Source organism: Triplophysa dalaica, chromosome 23, assembly GCF_015846415.1.
Source record: "Triplophysa dalaica isolate WHDGS20190420 chromosome 23, ASM1584641v1, whole genome shotgun sequence".
NCBI classification, from domain to species: domain Eukaryota; kingdom Metazoa; phylum Chordata; class Actinopteri; order Cypriniformes; family Nemacheilidae; genus Triplophysa; species Triplophysa dalaica.
The window spans coordinates 1,038,926-1,051,654 of NC_079564.1; the positions used below are offsets into that span (position 1 = coordinate 1,038,926).

Genomic DNA, 12,729 nt, shown 5'->3' on the forward strand with positions numbered 1-12,729 from the left:
ATAGACCCATGAGCTAGCATTCACCGACCCTCTGTCTTCTGTATTTACCCTTAAAATACAATAGTAATGCATTATTTGTCAACATCTACTGTAAGATGAGCACCCCTGTAAGATGAGCATAGTGAAATGAGACAAACTGTACATTTGATTCTGGACTGGTGACCTCCCTTGGATATTAAAGGGAATAATCTCCATGGCAACAACACAGTAGAGACCTGACAACTGATGTATTTGTGATGTCAACGTAACTTAAGCATTCCAGAACCACACATACACACACACTCGTCTTAAAGCAAAGCACATACAAATATATAAATCAGTTTGTGCGTTTCTTGGGAATCAAAGCAATGTCTAACCCATTAAGCAACACAAACATTGTAAACGAGTAAAATAACGGTAAAGCGACAATTCTGTGTTAAAAAGCTCAATGTAGAGCTATCGATCGCGATACATCTTTGAATACTGTTAACCTCATCATGCAAATACTGAACGGTAATTAAATAAAACCACATAGATAAACAAATGTAAACTGACTTTAATGTTCTGCTTCATGAAATGCGCACCCTTTAATCATATATATTCTGCTACATTCAAACTGCGTTTCACAACTTCTTAGGGTCATAAAAGTATCCATACACGACACTAAAACTTATTCACGCAATCAGCACTATTCTTAGAGGACCAGCCTGTTAGCTACTCAAAGTGTCAGTGCGCCACCTGCTGTCTGAGGATGAAAATTCTCCTTCAACTGTATCGTTTCAGATTCAGAAACACACACAGACAGAGTTTGCGAAGAAAATGAACAGAACAAAACTAAAAAAGTTGAGTATTTGGGGTGGTTGGGACTGTTAAACAATAATATCGCGAGTGTGTAAGTCCTATACATTAAATCAAAAATAAATTATTTGCTTGCACTTAAATATACAGACATTATTGGCCTGCATGTGAGAAATTGTGAATTGTAAAAACTGCAGAATGTCCTTACATCTCGTGACTCAAGCACTGCGCAAGGTTAAAGTCCAGTGATTTGTATGATGTTAGGGCAAAGGTCAAAGTTCAGAGTGCAATGCAAGTGCAAGGGTGTTTCAGACACACAGGTAAGATGCCACGGTTAATCTGGTGAAACTCCACCAACTGCAGAAGATCTGTGAAGAGTGTGACACCGTCATCCATTGTGTAGTACTGACGTACTCCCTGCACTAACTACAGACACAAAGAATAAACAAAAAAGATAACAATTGAATGCATTTAGTTTCAACCAGATTCACGTACGGCTATAAAACACGTGTACCGATTCATCAGAGTGACACTCACAGGAATGATGAGGTAGTGTTTTGTCTTCAGTTTATGACACAAGGACAACACAAAGCATTGTGCGTGCTGCTGACTGTCGCGAATCAGAAACATCCTGCGGAGACGGATTCACAAAATAAATAAACACAACATAAGACAACCACTAAAGAAAAAAAAAAACGGACATTCTACCTACCCGTCAACTTGACCCTGTTCCTCCAACAGCTTTTGAGCTTCCCTACGAGACACACCCCCATGGAACCACGGCTGAACCCGATGAACCGCTATGGATGATTAAAAAAATGTAATAAAAAAGTTTTTGAATATGTTATGTTTTTATTGTGTTAGTTAGCAGTATGTTTTTGTTATTATGGCTTAAATCAAAAGAAACCAACTGGACTTTGATTGATATTAACTGGAATGCACAAAATGTTTTTTTTTTAAACCATGATCTCAATTTGGATCCAAACTCTTCCAATATACATAAAAAAAATGGCATGAGATGATATAATGGAGTTTGTGCAGAACTACACTCACGGGAATGCTCGCGGGTGAACTGCGACCCCTGACTTGTGCTGTTCTGTAAACTGAATCGCAGAGACTCTCGCTTCTGAAAAACAACACACACCTCACTTTGAGAAAACATTCACAGAGATCCCATTTAACAAATGATTTCATCATAAAAATCAAACACACACCCGCCAGTTGTGTCCCTCCTCCTGCTCGGCGATCTGGGCCTCGTGTGGGTTCTGGATCACACGTCCGCTGTTCCCTGAAAAATCCATGGCAACCATCGACTCGTCTCTGTCTGTAAACTGATGAGGACAGAAGCAAGAATCACACACTAAACCGATTTCAACTAGGGGCCTTCTGGTGTCTTTCGGGGGGCTCTTTGACGTTTCCTAAGCTCTAATATAATTCAATGACATACTGTAATGATGTTTTGAATTAGCTTTTACAAATGCTGTATTGGGTCTTTACGTGTCCTGTAAGGTGTGTGACTGTACCTTGGATTCTGGGCGTGGTTTGTTCACACTAGAACCCGACTGGGCGAGCTGGTAATTACACTGGAGCTGTTTCCCATGCTACAAACACAAATACACATGCTCACAAACAATCAAACAACATGCACGTGCAACTGTCGGATTGTGTTCCAAGTTTATTAACCTTAAACAATCTGAAGGCTGTGATCCAGCACGTTCGACTCGACTCGCTGTCAGCGCACATCAGCTTCAAGTCCTGTGATCGAAACCTGTCTTTCGAGGCCTAACACACAAACACATCTCTGTTGAAGAATATTGCATTTTTTTTTATGAATTCGTTGAAGCATCACTAACATTTACCTTGATGCAGAAGACATGCTCGCCCGGAGCGCTGTGAAGTTTACGCCCGTTGAACACTGTGAACACATTCAGATCCTCCAAATCTGCGATGAACTGCAAGTGTCGAGGTTCCTACAAAAATCACAACATTACACAAATGTTTGTGTGTGTGTGTAATGTTAAGATATTAGAAAGTGGTGAAGCATGTGGGCAGTACGACACCTTTGATTGGCCTTTGCTGGAGCAATAGAGTCCTGAGCGCCGTAAGAAACAGTAAAGCCTCTTCCAGGATTTCTTTCCGCCCTCTCTCACATTAAGACACCCTTGGATCTCAGGACACGAGCCACTCTTTACCAAACTCTACATAGAGAGAAGAGGGTCAAATCATCATGATTTTTTAATTTTTTTATTAAAGAGTTAAAAGACATGATCTAAAACAATCAGCCTTCATTGTTCCATATTCCTACCTGCACCAGCTCTGATGATGTCATTCCTTTAGTGACATCAGCACTGTTGGAGATCATGTGTTCTGGGAAAAACAGCTGCATAACACAAGAATAACAAAGATAAAACAACACATTTAAGTGTATAATGCATGAAATCTGAGGATAACAACATGTCACAAATACATCACTGAATCCTACACACACAACAAAATATTTTAAGGTTTCATACCACAGGTTTTTTGAAGAACTCGTACTTTGCGTAATTTTTGCGGAAGATCAGCTTTGTGTCGCTCTCTGGTGGCCAGGAGGACTGAATTTGTACCACACGTTCATGATCTTCTAAACAGCGCTCTGGAAAAACACATGCAAGTCAGAATGCAAATGCACCTCATAAACACACACAGAAAAAAAAAGAGAGTAACAAACATATGTTCATTTAGTATTCACAAGAATGACAATCAACAATCCACCTGTTATCGTTTCGGAATAAAGTGTGGCCTTGCGATGTGAAAATAATAGCCATGTAACAGCGAAAGCCTCAATTACACAGCGTGTTTTGGTTACACCTTCAGGCTCTTTCAGTTAATAATGCGCAATTATACTTAATACAGTAAGTTGTGAACATTTCATTATACAATAAAAAATCCTGACAGGCATTTAGTGGTCAAATTAAGGATAAAATGACATGAATGCAAAATAACCTAAAAAAAACATAATCATTCAAATGTCAGTTTGTGCTGCAAGCTTGCAACACATATATAATCAGTCCACTATTTCCAATGCAAAACATTTTTTTACTGAATTTCCTTTTAAAGCAATGTGTGCCTTTATGTTTACAAATGGGAATGGTGATTGTAAAAGCACATGTTAAAACTTAATAAAGTTAAATATTATAAAAAAGACAAATGACATTTCACCTTTCAGAATTGACCAATAGACAGTTTTATGGAACGAACACACCTGGACTTCAGTTGACTTCCGGTCTGTGTTTGGCTAGTGTCTAAAATTAATGATTTTTTAAATATGAATTTACATTTATCGTATCATACAATTTACTGATTTTTTTGTATGTTCATTTTATTAAATTAACAATTTGTTGAATGGATCCACTTATCAGAAATAATCTACAAGCACTTTATTATTTGTGAATGTGTACAGGAAGTTAAGGGCGGTCCACGACGTTCGTTTATGATGTCACTTTAAAACCGTCTATATCAGAAAACCTTACCCAGACCCAAAGCAGAATGATGTTCTATGAGTGCCCAGCTCTCCTCATCCATACAGTGTGCCGCCTGAGCCAGCATGTGACACACATCATGTGCGGTTGCCCCTGACGACACCAAGACTGAACGACTGTGTGTACCATCGCCATACACCCTCAGAACCTACACACACACACACCAAGATCAGACACGCATGACAACGATGTATGCTCCTGATTTAACAAAGAACAATTAGGATTAACCAGAATCACAGCACAAGTACTTTGACACAAATATAAAATAAACATCTTTATCTCTTTAAATAAACAAACGGATACTCCGATGCACAAGAGAAAACCGTGTGTGTATCATAAAGTCACTCGCAAACTTTGTTTCTTCTAGCATGGGCTGATGTTTAGACGCTTGTTGTGTAGTTCTGCTGACATGAATGTGAACTTATCGCACTTTAATATTGTCGTGTACACGTGTGCGCGCAAACATCAACTTGTTTTTCCCCGCAGGCGGGCATGTCATACGCCTGTCACCTATTGTGACTATAAAGAACTGATACCGCCGCCGGCGGCTCCTTGTCAGTTTGTCACCGCTTAATTGACGTTCAGACAATAAACCATCCAGTCAGACTTACTTGCTCGCTGCTGTCGGACGCTTTCTCCCTGCTGCCGAGAGACGTGTTCAGCACGGGCGAGTGTGTCGGACTGCACAGTTCAGGAAATGGATTGGGAATCAACGGATCAGAAGCTGGTCGGAAATCCCCCCGAGACCTGACAAGAGAATTCATGAAGGAAATATTCAACAGCGGGAAGTTGAAACTGGATTTTGAATTGGCATCAAAAGCTCACGATGAAGTGTTTTTCATCTGGCCGTTCAACCACAGTCACAAAATAACAAAAACAGAAAGCGTGTTAAGTTACCTGTGTGTGTTTGTGATAGTCAGAGGAAGAGATCGAGGCGTCTGAAAGCTCTGTGACGAAGAACAGCTAACCGCCAGAGAATCGGGTCTGGACATCATCTCGACCGATGACCTGCTAAACACTTCCACCTCTGACCTGCAACCTTTGACCTCCATCACCGCTGCGAATGAAGGACATATCTTTCATTTGCATGCAACACATCAGCACTGACAAAACACGTGACCACCTACAGACGTGATTCACACGCAAAACTATTTCCTACTCTTGAGCATGTCACAACAACATTCAAAATTGGCACTTGTGTGCCTGAGGATAATGTCGCCCTTCCCAAAATAGATCTTTACTCAAGAAACAATCGACACGGCAGAACCTGCTTAACAGCCGTCGACAATAAAAGTGTTTTACATTTATGATGCATGCCAAACCCGCACGCGTGTCAGTCACACCTTTCTTTCTTTAATTTGCCGTTCCCAAAGGAGACGAAACTGTTGACTAGTCACTAGTGTTGACCGAACTTGTGAACCAGGAAGCTGGCACTGAAACTCAAGCGTGTAAATCGCGTAAACACGGAGATACGCATGGAAAACAAAAACATCACCTGACGCTTGTTGACACTTCAGCGAGGTTGTTTAAGGTTTGTGGTGTCGGAGTAAACCAATCAAATGCTCTTGTTTCTATTGTTCCAAGTAAATAAATAGCAAAGGTTTGGTTTCTGTGATTGTGTTTCACAGTAGCAGATAGAAGAGGTGGAACGTAACATTAGCCACACAAACAAACACTGTTTTGCACCTGTCAAATTAAAGGGTGAAATCACTCTTAGGGAAATAAAGCTCTGTTGTGTACGCCAACAAGACGGAGAGCTCTGCTTACATCACACAACAAAGAAGGTTCACGATTCAAAGTCCCTCAGGAAACAGTGAAATCATCAGTCCAGCTGATGGTGGGATGGTCTACACATGACAGTTTAATGACAGGAGTGGCGCGATGGGGAAGTGAATTCGCATAACATGTGTTGTAAAACAAAGCTCTTGTTTATATGCTTTAGATTGGTTGTTACACTGCCTGAAGTTTAATAGTTTAATTTCGAAAGTTAAGTTCATAAACACACAATGCATGGACACAGTATCCAGTCAGCATTACAAAAAAAAACAATGGTTTATATGTAATTAAACCATAGTTACTAATTAGGGCTGTCAAACGATTAATCGTGATAAATCGCATCCAGAATAAAAGTTTGCGTTTACGTAATATATGTCGGTGTAATGTGCATATTCATTTTGTGTTTATGAACACACACACATAAATGCATATATTAGAGGAAACCATAACAATTAATAAACGTTTATTTAGAATTACAATATTGGTAATTATAAATGAATAAATTTAAATATATAGAAGAGTATGTGTATGTTTTGTGTTTTTAATACAAAACTAATATGCATTTCACAGACATATATTATGTTATCACAAACTTTTATTCTGTGACAGCCCTAGTTACTACACATTTATCATTACAAGAACCAAAGATTAACCATGTTCCGCGTGAAAAAATGTATACATTTACATGAATATATACTATGGTAAACTGTAGTAAAATTCCTAGACCCTACAGAGTTTTAAACATTATCATATAGCAAAAAGTAAAGTACACTACAGTTTATCACTTCACTATAATTAATACTTGAGAATACTGCAGAGTACATGAAGAAAGTGTAGCGATCGCTATAATATACAACAAGACACTTCAAGTTATTACAGTAAGCACTAAAGTATACTACAGTAGGCAATTTGTTTATGTGGGTGATTTTTGTAGTAATACTATGAAACAACAAACGTATCGACAAAAAAATGGTAATTATAAGTTAACTATCAAACCCTGGTTTATTTTCAAAAGTAAAAAATATGAAGCAACGTGGCACTAAAGTTACGCTAAATAAACATTTGTCGGTATCATAGTCCAACACAACATCGTAAAATGGCATTATACCGTATTAAAAATCAACCTAAACGACATAATAGGGCAGTTTGTGTCAAGTCTGTTTATCATACGTTCGGTATCATTCAAGTTATAGTTTTTTTCACGCGTTTGCGGGCAGAAAGACTCACCGACACGCAGCTCGCGCTCCTCTGTGAGTGACAGCTCTTCGGTTACAGTTTATCGCGACATAAACAGAAGTGTGAGAGCGTTTGACGAGTTTGTCATTCAGCATGAGTAACATCGTCTTCACAAAAGTCAAACTACCAGTCGAGTATCGCCTGAAAACACCTCAGCGGTAGGCGGACCAAACCCGTCGATTACAGGTGCGCAGAAAACAACCATCAGGTGAGCTCGCGCATGCGCGTTACCTGTGAGGTGAGGCGCGTATTTTGACACCTGTTCCGGAATAGTTATTGGTGAACATCTACTCCTATATTTCAGTTATTTAAACTGCTTGTATAAAAACTGAACGTTAATTGACTTATTTACAGAAATGGCCAATGCTTATTGACTTGTTTTGTGTATGTACGTCGGGAAATTATTATTGTCTGTGTAGGGACATAAAAATGTAAGTCAACCTGTAAAACAAGTATGAAATGAAACAAAATATCAAGGAATCGTTAAATTGCGGTGACCTGGACCATTTCCAAGTACAGAATTCTAGAACATTATATTTTCATGAAACTTCTGACATTTCTTGGGAAAACACTTGAAATCTTTTTAGGTTAGGTATTAGGTACTTAAGAAAAAGGTTAAACTATTTTCAAGTTTATTTTTTTGTTTTGCTTGTTTTTACCATAAATCTACATGATTTTTATATTGTTTTTCATAAAACAAGGCCAAATATCTTAGGTCACAAATAATTGTATAATGAGACAAGAACAAAATGCTTAGTAAGAATGTCATTTTCTCCAGTGTATGGTTGAGGCTTTCCTAATGCGTACCATTGTTTTAATATTTACTTTTATACCCAAAAGCTAAAATAAATGTAATTTTGAAATGTGTGTTTGGAGGGCAGAATTCACAAAAAAATCTCCTGATTCAGGACAGAAGAGACGATACTGCATTTGCAATTTAACTTTAACAGAGGCAACCCCAGACTCCAACTAATGACCTCTTATTAGTAAACATATCTCATGTGTGTGAAACACACATTATAAAAGTAACGGAAGAAATACACAAACAAATTTTGAAAATATTATTTAAATACTTATTTAAACTACTTCTGCTATATTGTAAGAACCTACATGATAAATAAAGAATCAATAAATATACCAATGATTTAAGATGATATATTTTTCTAACCCCTTTCAATTATATTACTTGTATTAATCGGAATAACACACAAGACATAAATATCTTTTAAGAAAATTATTTTGTCTGTTTTGTTAGTCACAGACCTCAGAATAAACAACAAATTACTTCCAAGATGACTTTAAGAAGTACACGAACGCAGATATTTTTTGTAAGCATATGTTTTAAAGGTCAAAGAGCCTGACCTTAAAATAATCTTATCTACATCTAGAAGAATACTGTCTTTAAAAAATACTAATTTTTAAGAAGTTCAGAAGTGATGTCACAACCTCTACCAGTATGCAAGAACAAAATATAAAAGCAACACATAATATTTGATGTTTTTAATTCAAATCAAATCCAACAATTTGGTGGGGGAATGTTCAGCAGTCTGTGATTGTGCTTGGGTTCTGTGAGGCGGCTGGTAGTGTACAGCGGGAAACCAGAGATCAGCACACAGCTCCACTACCAACATCTGAACACATTCACAAATTAAAACAAATCTGAAAGCAGAAAATAAAATGGCACAGTTTTCAAATGACTCAAAAGAACAATCAAGATTGGTGGTGCTGGTGGGGGGGTTGTCTGGACAAATAGATCCTGACCTGATACAGGTTACAATGCATTGTTTCCTAAAGGTACCCAGGGCAGGTTTTATGTGTATTTTTAACACTATGTGATGGGTTATATACTCAGCATGCCCGTAATACTGAGGAGGATGGGGTTTTATTGCAGAGAGCAGTTCATTTCTGATAACCTTGGTTCTTTCTTTGCCATGTGAAAACCACGCATGGTGCAGTATGCTGCGAGAAAACAGAGTCATGGAACAGTTTGTGAGGTGGAACGACGAGAGGAGAGGTGTGTGTATAAAAGGCACGCCAGGGTCATTCCCAAACCACAAACAGACAGAGAAGCCTTCATACACACATAAACACAATACATTCTGCTAACGTGCATATCAAAGATAAACGCTTTACTATGCACACCTAACACACACAAACACAGTCTGAGTCAGCCATGCCAAATCCTCAATGAGTGTAGGGAAGGACGCAGGGATACTGAGATCAGTCAAAGTCTGGGTCAGCACTGTAGCTGTGTGTGTCTCACGCTCTCAAACACACACATCTACTCATCCATACAACGCGCACACACACACATTTGAAGACGGCAGACGGGTTCATTTCTGATTTTTCAACTGATTGGAGAGCCAGTCAAGCCCCTCGTAGAGCCCGTCGCCGCTGGTCGCGCAGGTGGCCTGGATGTACCAGTTACGATGACGGAGGGCATGAAGCCCGAGTTTATCTGTGATCTCCGCTGCATTCATGGCATTGGGCAAGTCCTGTGATAGACAGCAGAAAAGAAAAAACACAAAAGGAATCACCAATTCATTTATTATTTACGAATCAGAGCCACAGATCTACTTAAACATGAATAATTAAACGTAAACTAGTAGTTGTGCGCAAGTCTACATATAAGGCCCTAACCAGGAGTTCATTTAAAACAATATTCATGTCTCACACCTGCAGAGCGATAAACCTCCATCACTCTTCCAATCATAATTCATGACTACTAGACAAGAATTCTTTGCAATCAATAGAAAATGTACTATTGAAATGATTTCAGGCACAAAAAAGAAGGAAGACTGTAGGCACCCTCGCCCAACCCCAATCCACCCAAAAAATAGTCTTTAATGTTACTTATTAAATGTAACATGATTAAAAACAGTCAACTGTTTGAAATATCAGTTCAAATTTGTATTAGTTGTATTAGTCACCTAAACCAGATTTAATAAAAGAGGTTGATGCTTTGTGCAAATATATTATGTTAATGTCAAATAAGATGAGATTTACAAATGGTATCTCTTGAGTAATTTATAATAGGCAAACTTTTAATTTTACTGTAATCAGCAATAATTCATTAAACCATAATTGAACACAAAAAGGAAAGAATACTGTGGCCACTAGATGGCGCATCTATGTCATTCATACAGCGCATTAATCCGCATATAATAAAGGTATTGAAAATGGCATAATTTAGTCTCTATATATAGATCATGTAATAATGTTAAAGCATATCATACTGTATAGACTTCTCAACTTCCAGACACATCATTTTCTGAATACATTAAAGACGCTGTTCAGTTCCGCATTAATTCAAAATGACACCACATGCTTTTTTGAGAACCAAAACATGTGTGCATGAGGGTCTACTTTTCATAGACTCTCTGGATACATATGAATAACTCTCAAAATTATGTTCTGAATGAAGCGGTCGCTTTGCATTTAAAACAAGCGTGTGCATGGCGTACAGACTGTAGAAAGGATCCTGTTGGTCGGCTGCATGATGACTACATCCCCAAACCCCCACCTCGTCACAAATTGAAATAAATTTTATTTTATGCTATTTACGCTGGTGATCCTAGCGAGGTCAAAAAATACAGAAATACTTATTTATAAGGAAAAATCACGTCTATGTGAGAAATTCCAAGACATTCATGACTATAGAAACCCTGGCAATAAGTGCACTGGCACACCCGATGCTACAAACACAGTGATAACGCACCTGTTTGTTTGCAAAGACCAAAAGAACAGCATCACGCAACTCGTCTTCTGCCAACATTCTCGTCAATTCTTCTCTGGCTTCATTAACACGTTCCCTGTCGTTACTATCCACTACAAAGATCAAACCTAAAACAAATAAACAGGAGTAGTTAGAAAAACATTGATGTCATTGTCACCTCTTACGTTACGTCAGTAAAAAAGTAATTAAGCAGCTAGTCTGCAAAAACAAGCACTTTGGTTTCAATATGATATCCAGTGGTAACTGTCCAATAAAACGCAACACAAAGTTTATTGACTTAAAGTTCTTGTTTGCTTATTCTATCTTTTTAGCCACCGCCATGACGTCTCATACCTTGAGTGTTTTGGAAGTAATGTCTCCATAGTGGTCTGATTTTGTCTTGGCCACCAACGTCCCACACCGTGAAACTGATATTCTTATATTCTACAGTTTCTACATTAAAACCTACAAAACACGACACAACAAAAGAAAAGATGTTCAACTGAAAGGCTGAACTTTACGTACACATATTAAACATTCACAGCGACACATGACCCAACCGTAAAGTCATCCAGCAATGTCGATATAGGAACAAAGAAGATTTGTGCAGCAAGCAATACAAGTCAAGGACATTTCAAATGTTTGTGTTGAGGGTGTGTGAATCAGGTACTGCACTACAAAACCTTGAAAGACAAATAAAGTCCTCAGACGTACCAATAGTAGGAATGGTGGTCACTATTTCTCCCAGTTTCAGTTTGTACAGGATGGTAGTTTTTCCAGCGGCATCAAGACCGACCATGAGAATTCTCATCTCCTTCTTCCCGAATAAACCCTTGAACAGGTTCGAAAAGACGTTCCCCATGGTGCTCACTGCAAACATGAGAGAAAAAACACAATATCATAAACCACATGATCATAAATTTCATTTTGACATTTAAATAAGATCGTTGTATTAAGTGTTCGTGAATAAAATGTAAAATATCAAACATAAGTTTCGGTCACATCACATCTGCCGTGCACAGAAATCTCTACATTACCTTAAAAACAAGCCAGGCTTCAAAGCAGTTTTTATTTAAATACTTTATTTATAAGGTAAATATTGGTCTAACTTACTTGCTACATTCTTAAAACAAGACTGTGTTCTTTTTATATTTCAGGATGAAATGCCATAAACCGTGTGTTATAAAACCTTATAACAATACAAACTCATCTCTACTGTGAACACGTAGAAATAACCTTAGACATCTCATTAGACTATTAAAAGTCACAAAACAATGAGTATTTGAGGAAGGTGAAGGTTTTTCCTCAAAATAAAGTCATTTTATGGATCAACTATCTTTAGCAGATTAGCCAACTAGCTAACGTTACAGCCAAGAGAAGAGATGCTAACAAGCGCTTTAGATGACTAATTCCGTCATTTAAAAGATTTCTCTAAACGACTAAAATAGTTGTCGACAAGTGATCGTGTTTTTCGTGAGGACAATGAAATAAAATCACCTCTAAACGGGAACTTCTCGAGGTTTCTGTCTCCACTGCTTTAGCGCACCGCTGTCACTGCAAAATGGCGTATGTCGCAACTCAACGCACCGGCGTGACAGGCCCCGCCCACTTGAAATAGATATCCAATCGCAGGAGGAGAGGAACGCGTAATCCCGCCCTTTAAATGTAAAGGCCAATCAGGATGATAAAAACTAATCCGGTTGG

The 12,729-nt window shown here is 38.2% G+C and overlaps 2 protein-coding genes across 2 annotated transcripts; both read right to left on the bottom strand.

Annotated features, from left to right (window-relative positions):
- Nucleotides 1-515: 515 nt before the first annotated feature.
- Nucleotides 516-7,495, bottom strand: grb7 (growth factor receptor bound protein 7). The gene is made up of 15 exons (XM_056738245.1): nucleotides 7,302-7,495; nucleotides 5,196-5,355; nucleotides 4,910-5,045; nucleotides 4,290-4,446; nucleotides 3,291-3,412; nucleotides 3,083-3,157; nucleotides 2,838-2,975; nucleotides 2,637-2,747; nucleotides 2,461-2,559; nucleotides 2,301-2,378; nucleotides 1,992-2,108; nucleotides 1,831-1,903; nucleotides 1,490-1,577; nucleotides 1,315-1,408; nucleotides 516-1,203 (listed from the first exon to the last, which is right to left on the bottom strand). The coding sequence occupies exons 2-15, from the start codon at nucleotides 5,348-5,350 to the stop codon at nucleotides 1,057-1,059; spliced, it is 1,590 nt and encodes a 529-aa protein (XP_056594223.1). The 5' UTR covers nucleotides 5,351-5,355; nucleotides 7,302-7,495; the 3' UTR covers nucleotides 516-1,056.
- A 1,300-nt stretch (nucleotides 7,496-8,795) lies between these two features.
- Nucleotides 8,796-12,630, bottom strand: arf2b (ADP-ribosylation factor 2b). The gene is made up of 5 exons (XM_056738460.1): nucleotides 12,523-12,630; nucleotides 11,740-11,895; nucleotides 11,380-11,490; nucleotides 11,029-11,153; nucleotides 8,796-9,805 (listed from the first exon to the last, which is right to left on the bottom strand). Exons 2-5 carry the CDS (start codon nucleotides 11,885-11,887, stop codon nucleotides 9,644-9,646), a joined length of 546 nt encoding a protein of 181 aa, XP_056594438.1. The 5' UTR covers nucleotides 11,888-11,895; nucleotides 12,523-12,630; the 3' UTR covers nucleotides 8,796-9,643.
- Between the last annotated feature and the right edge of the window lie 99 nt (nucleotides 12,631-12,729).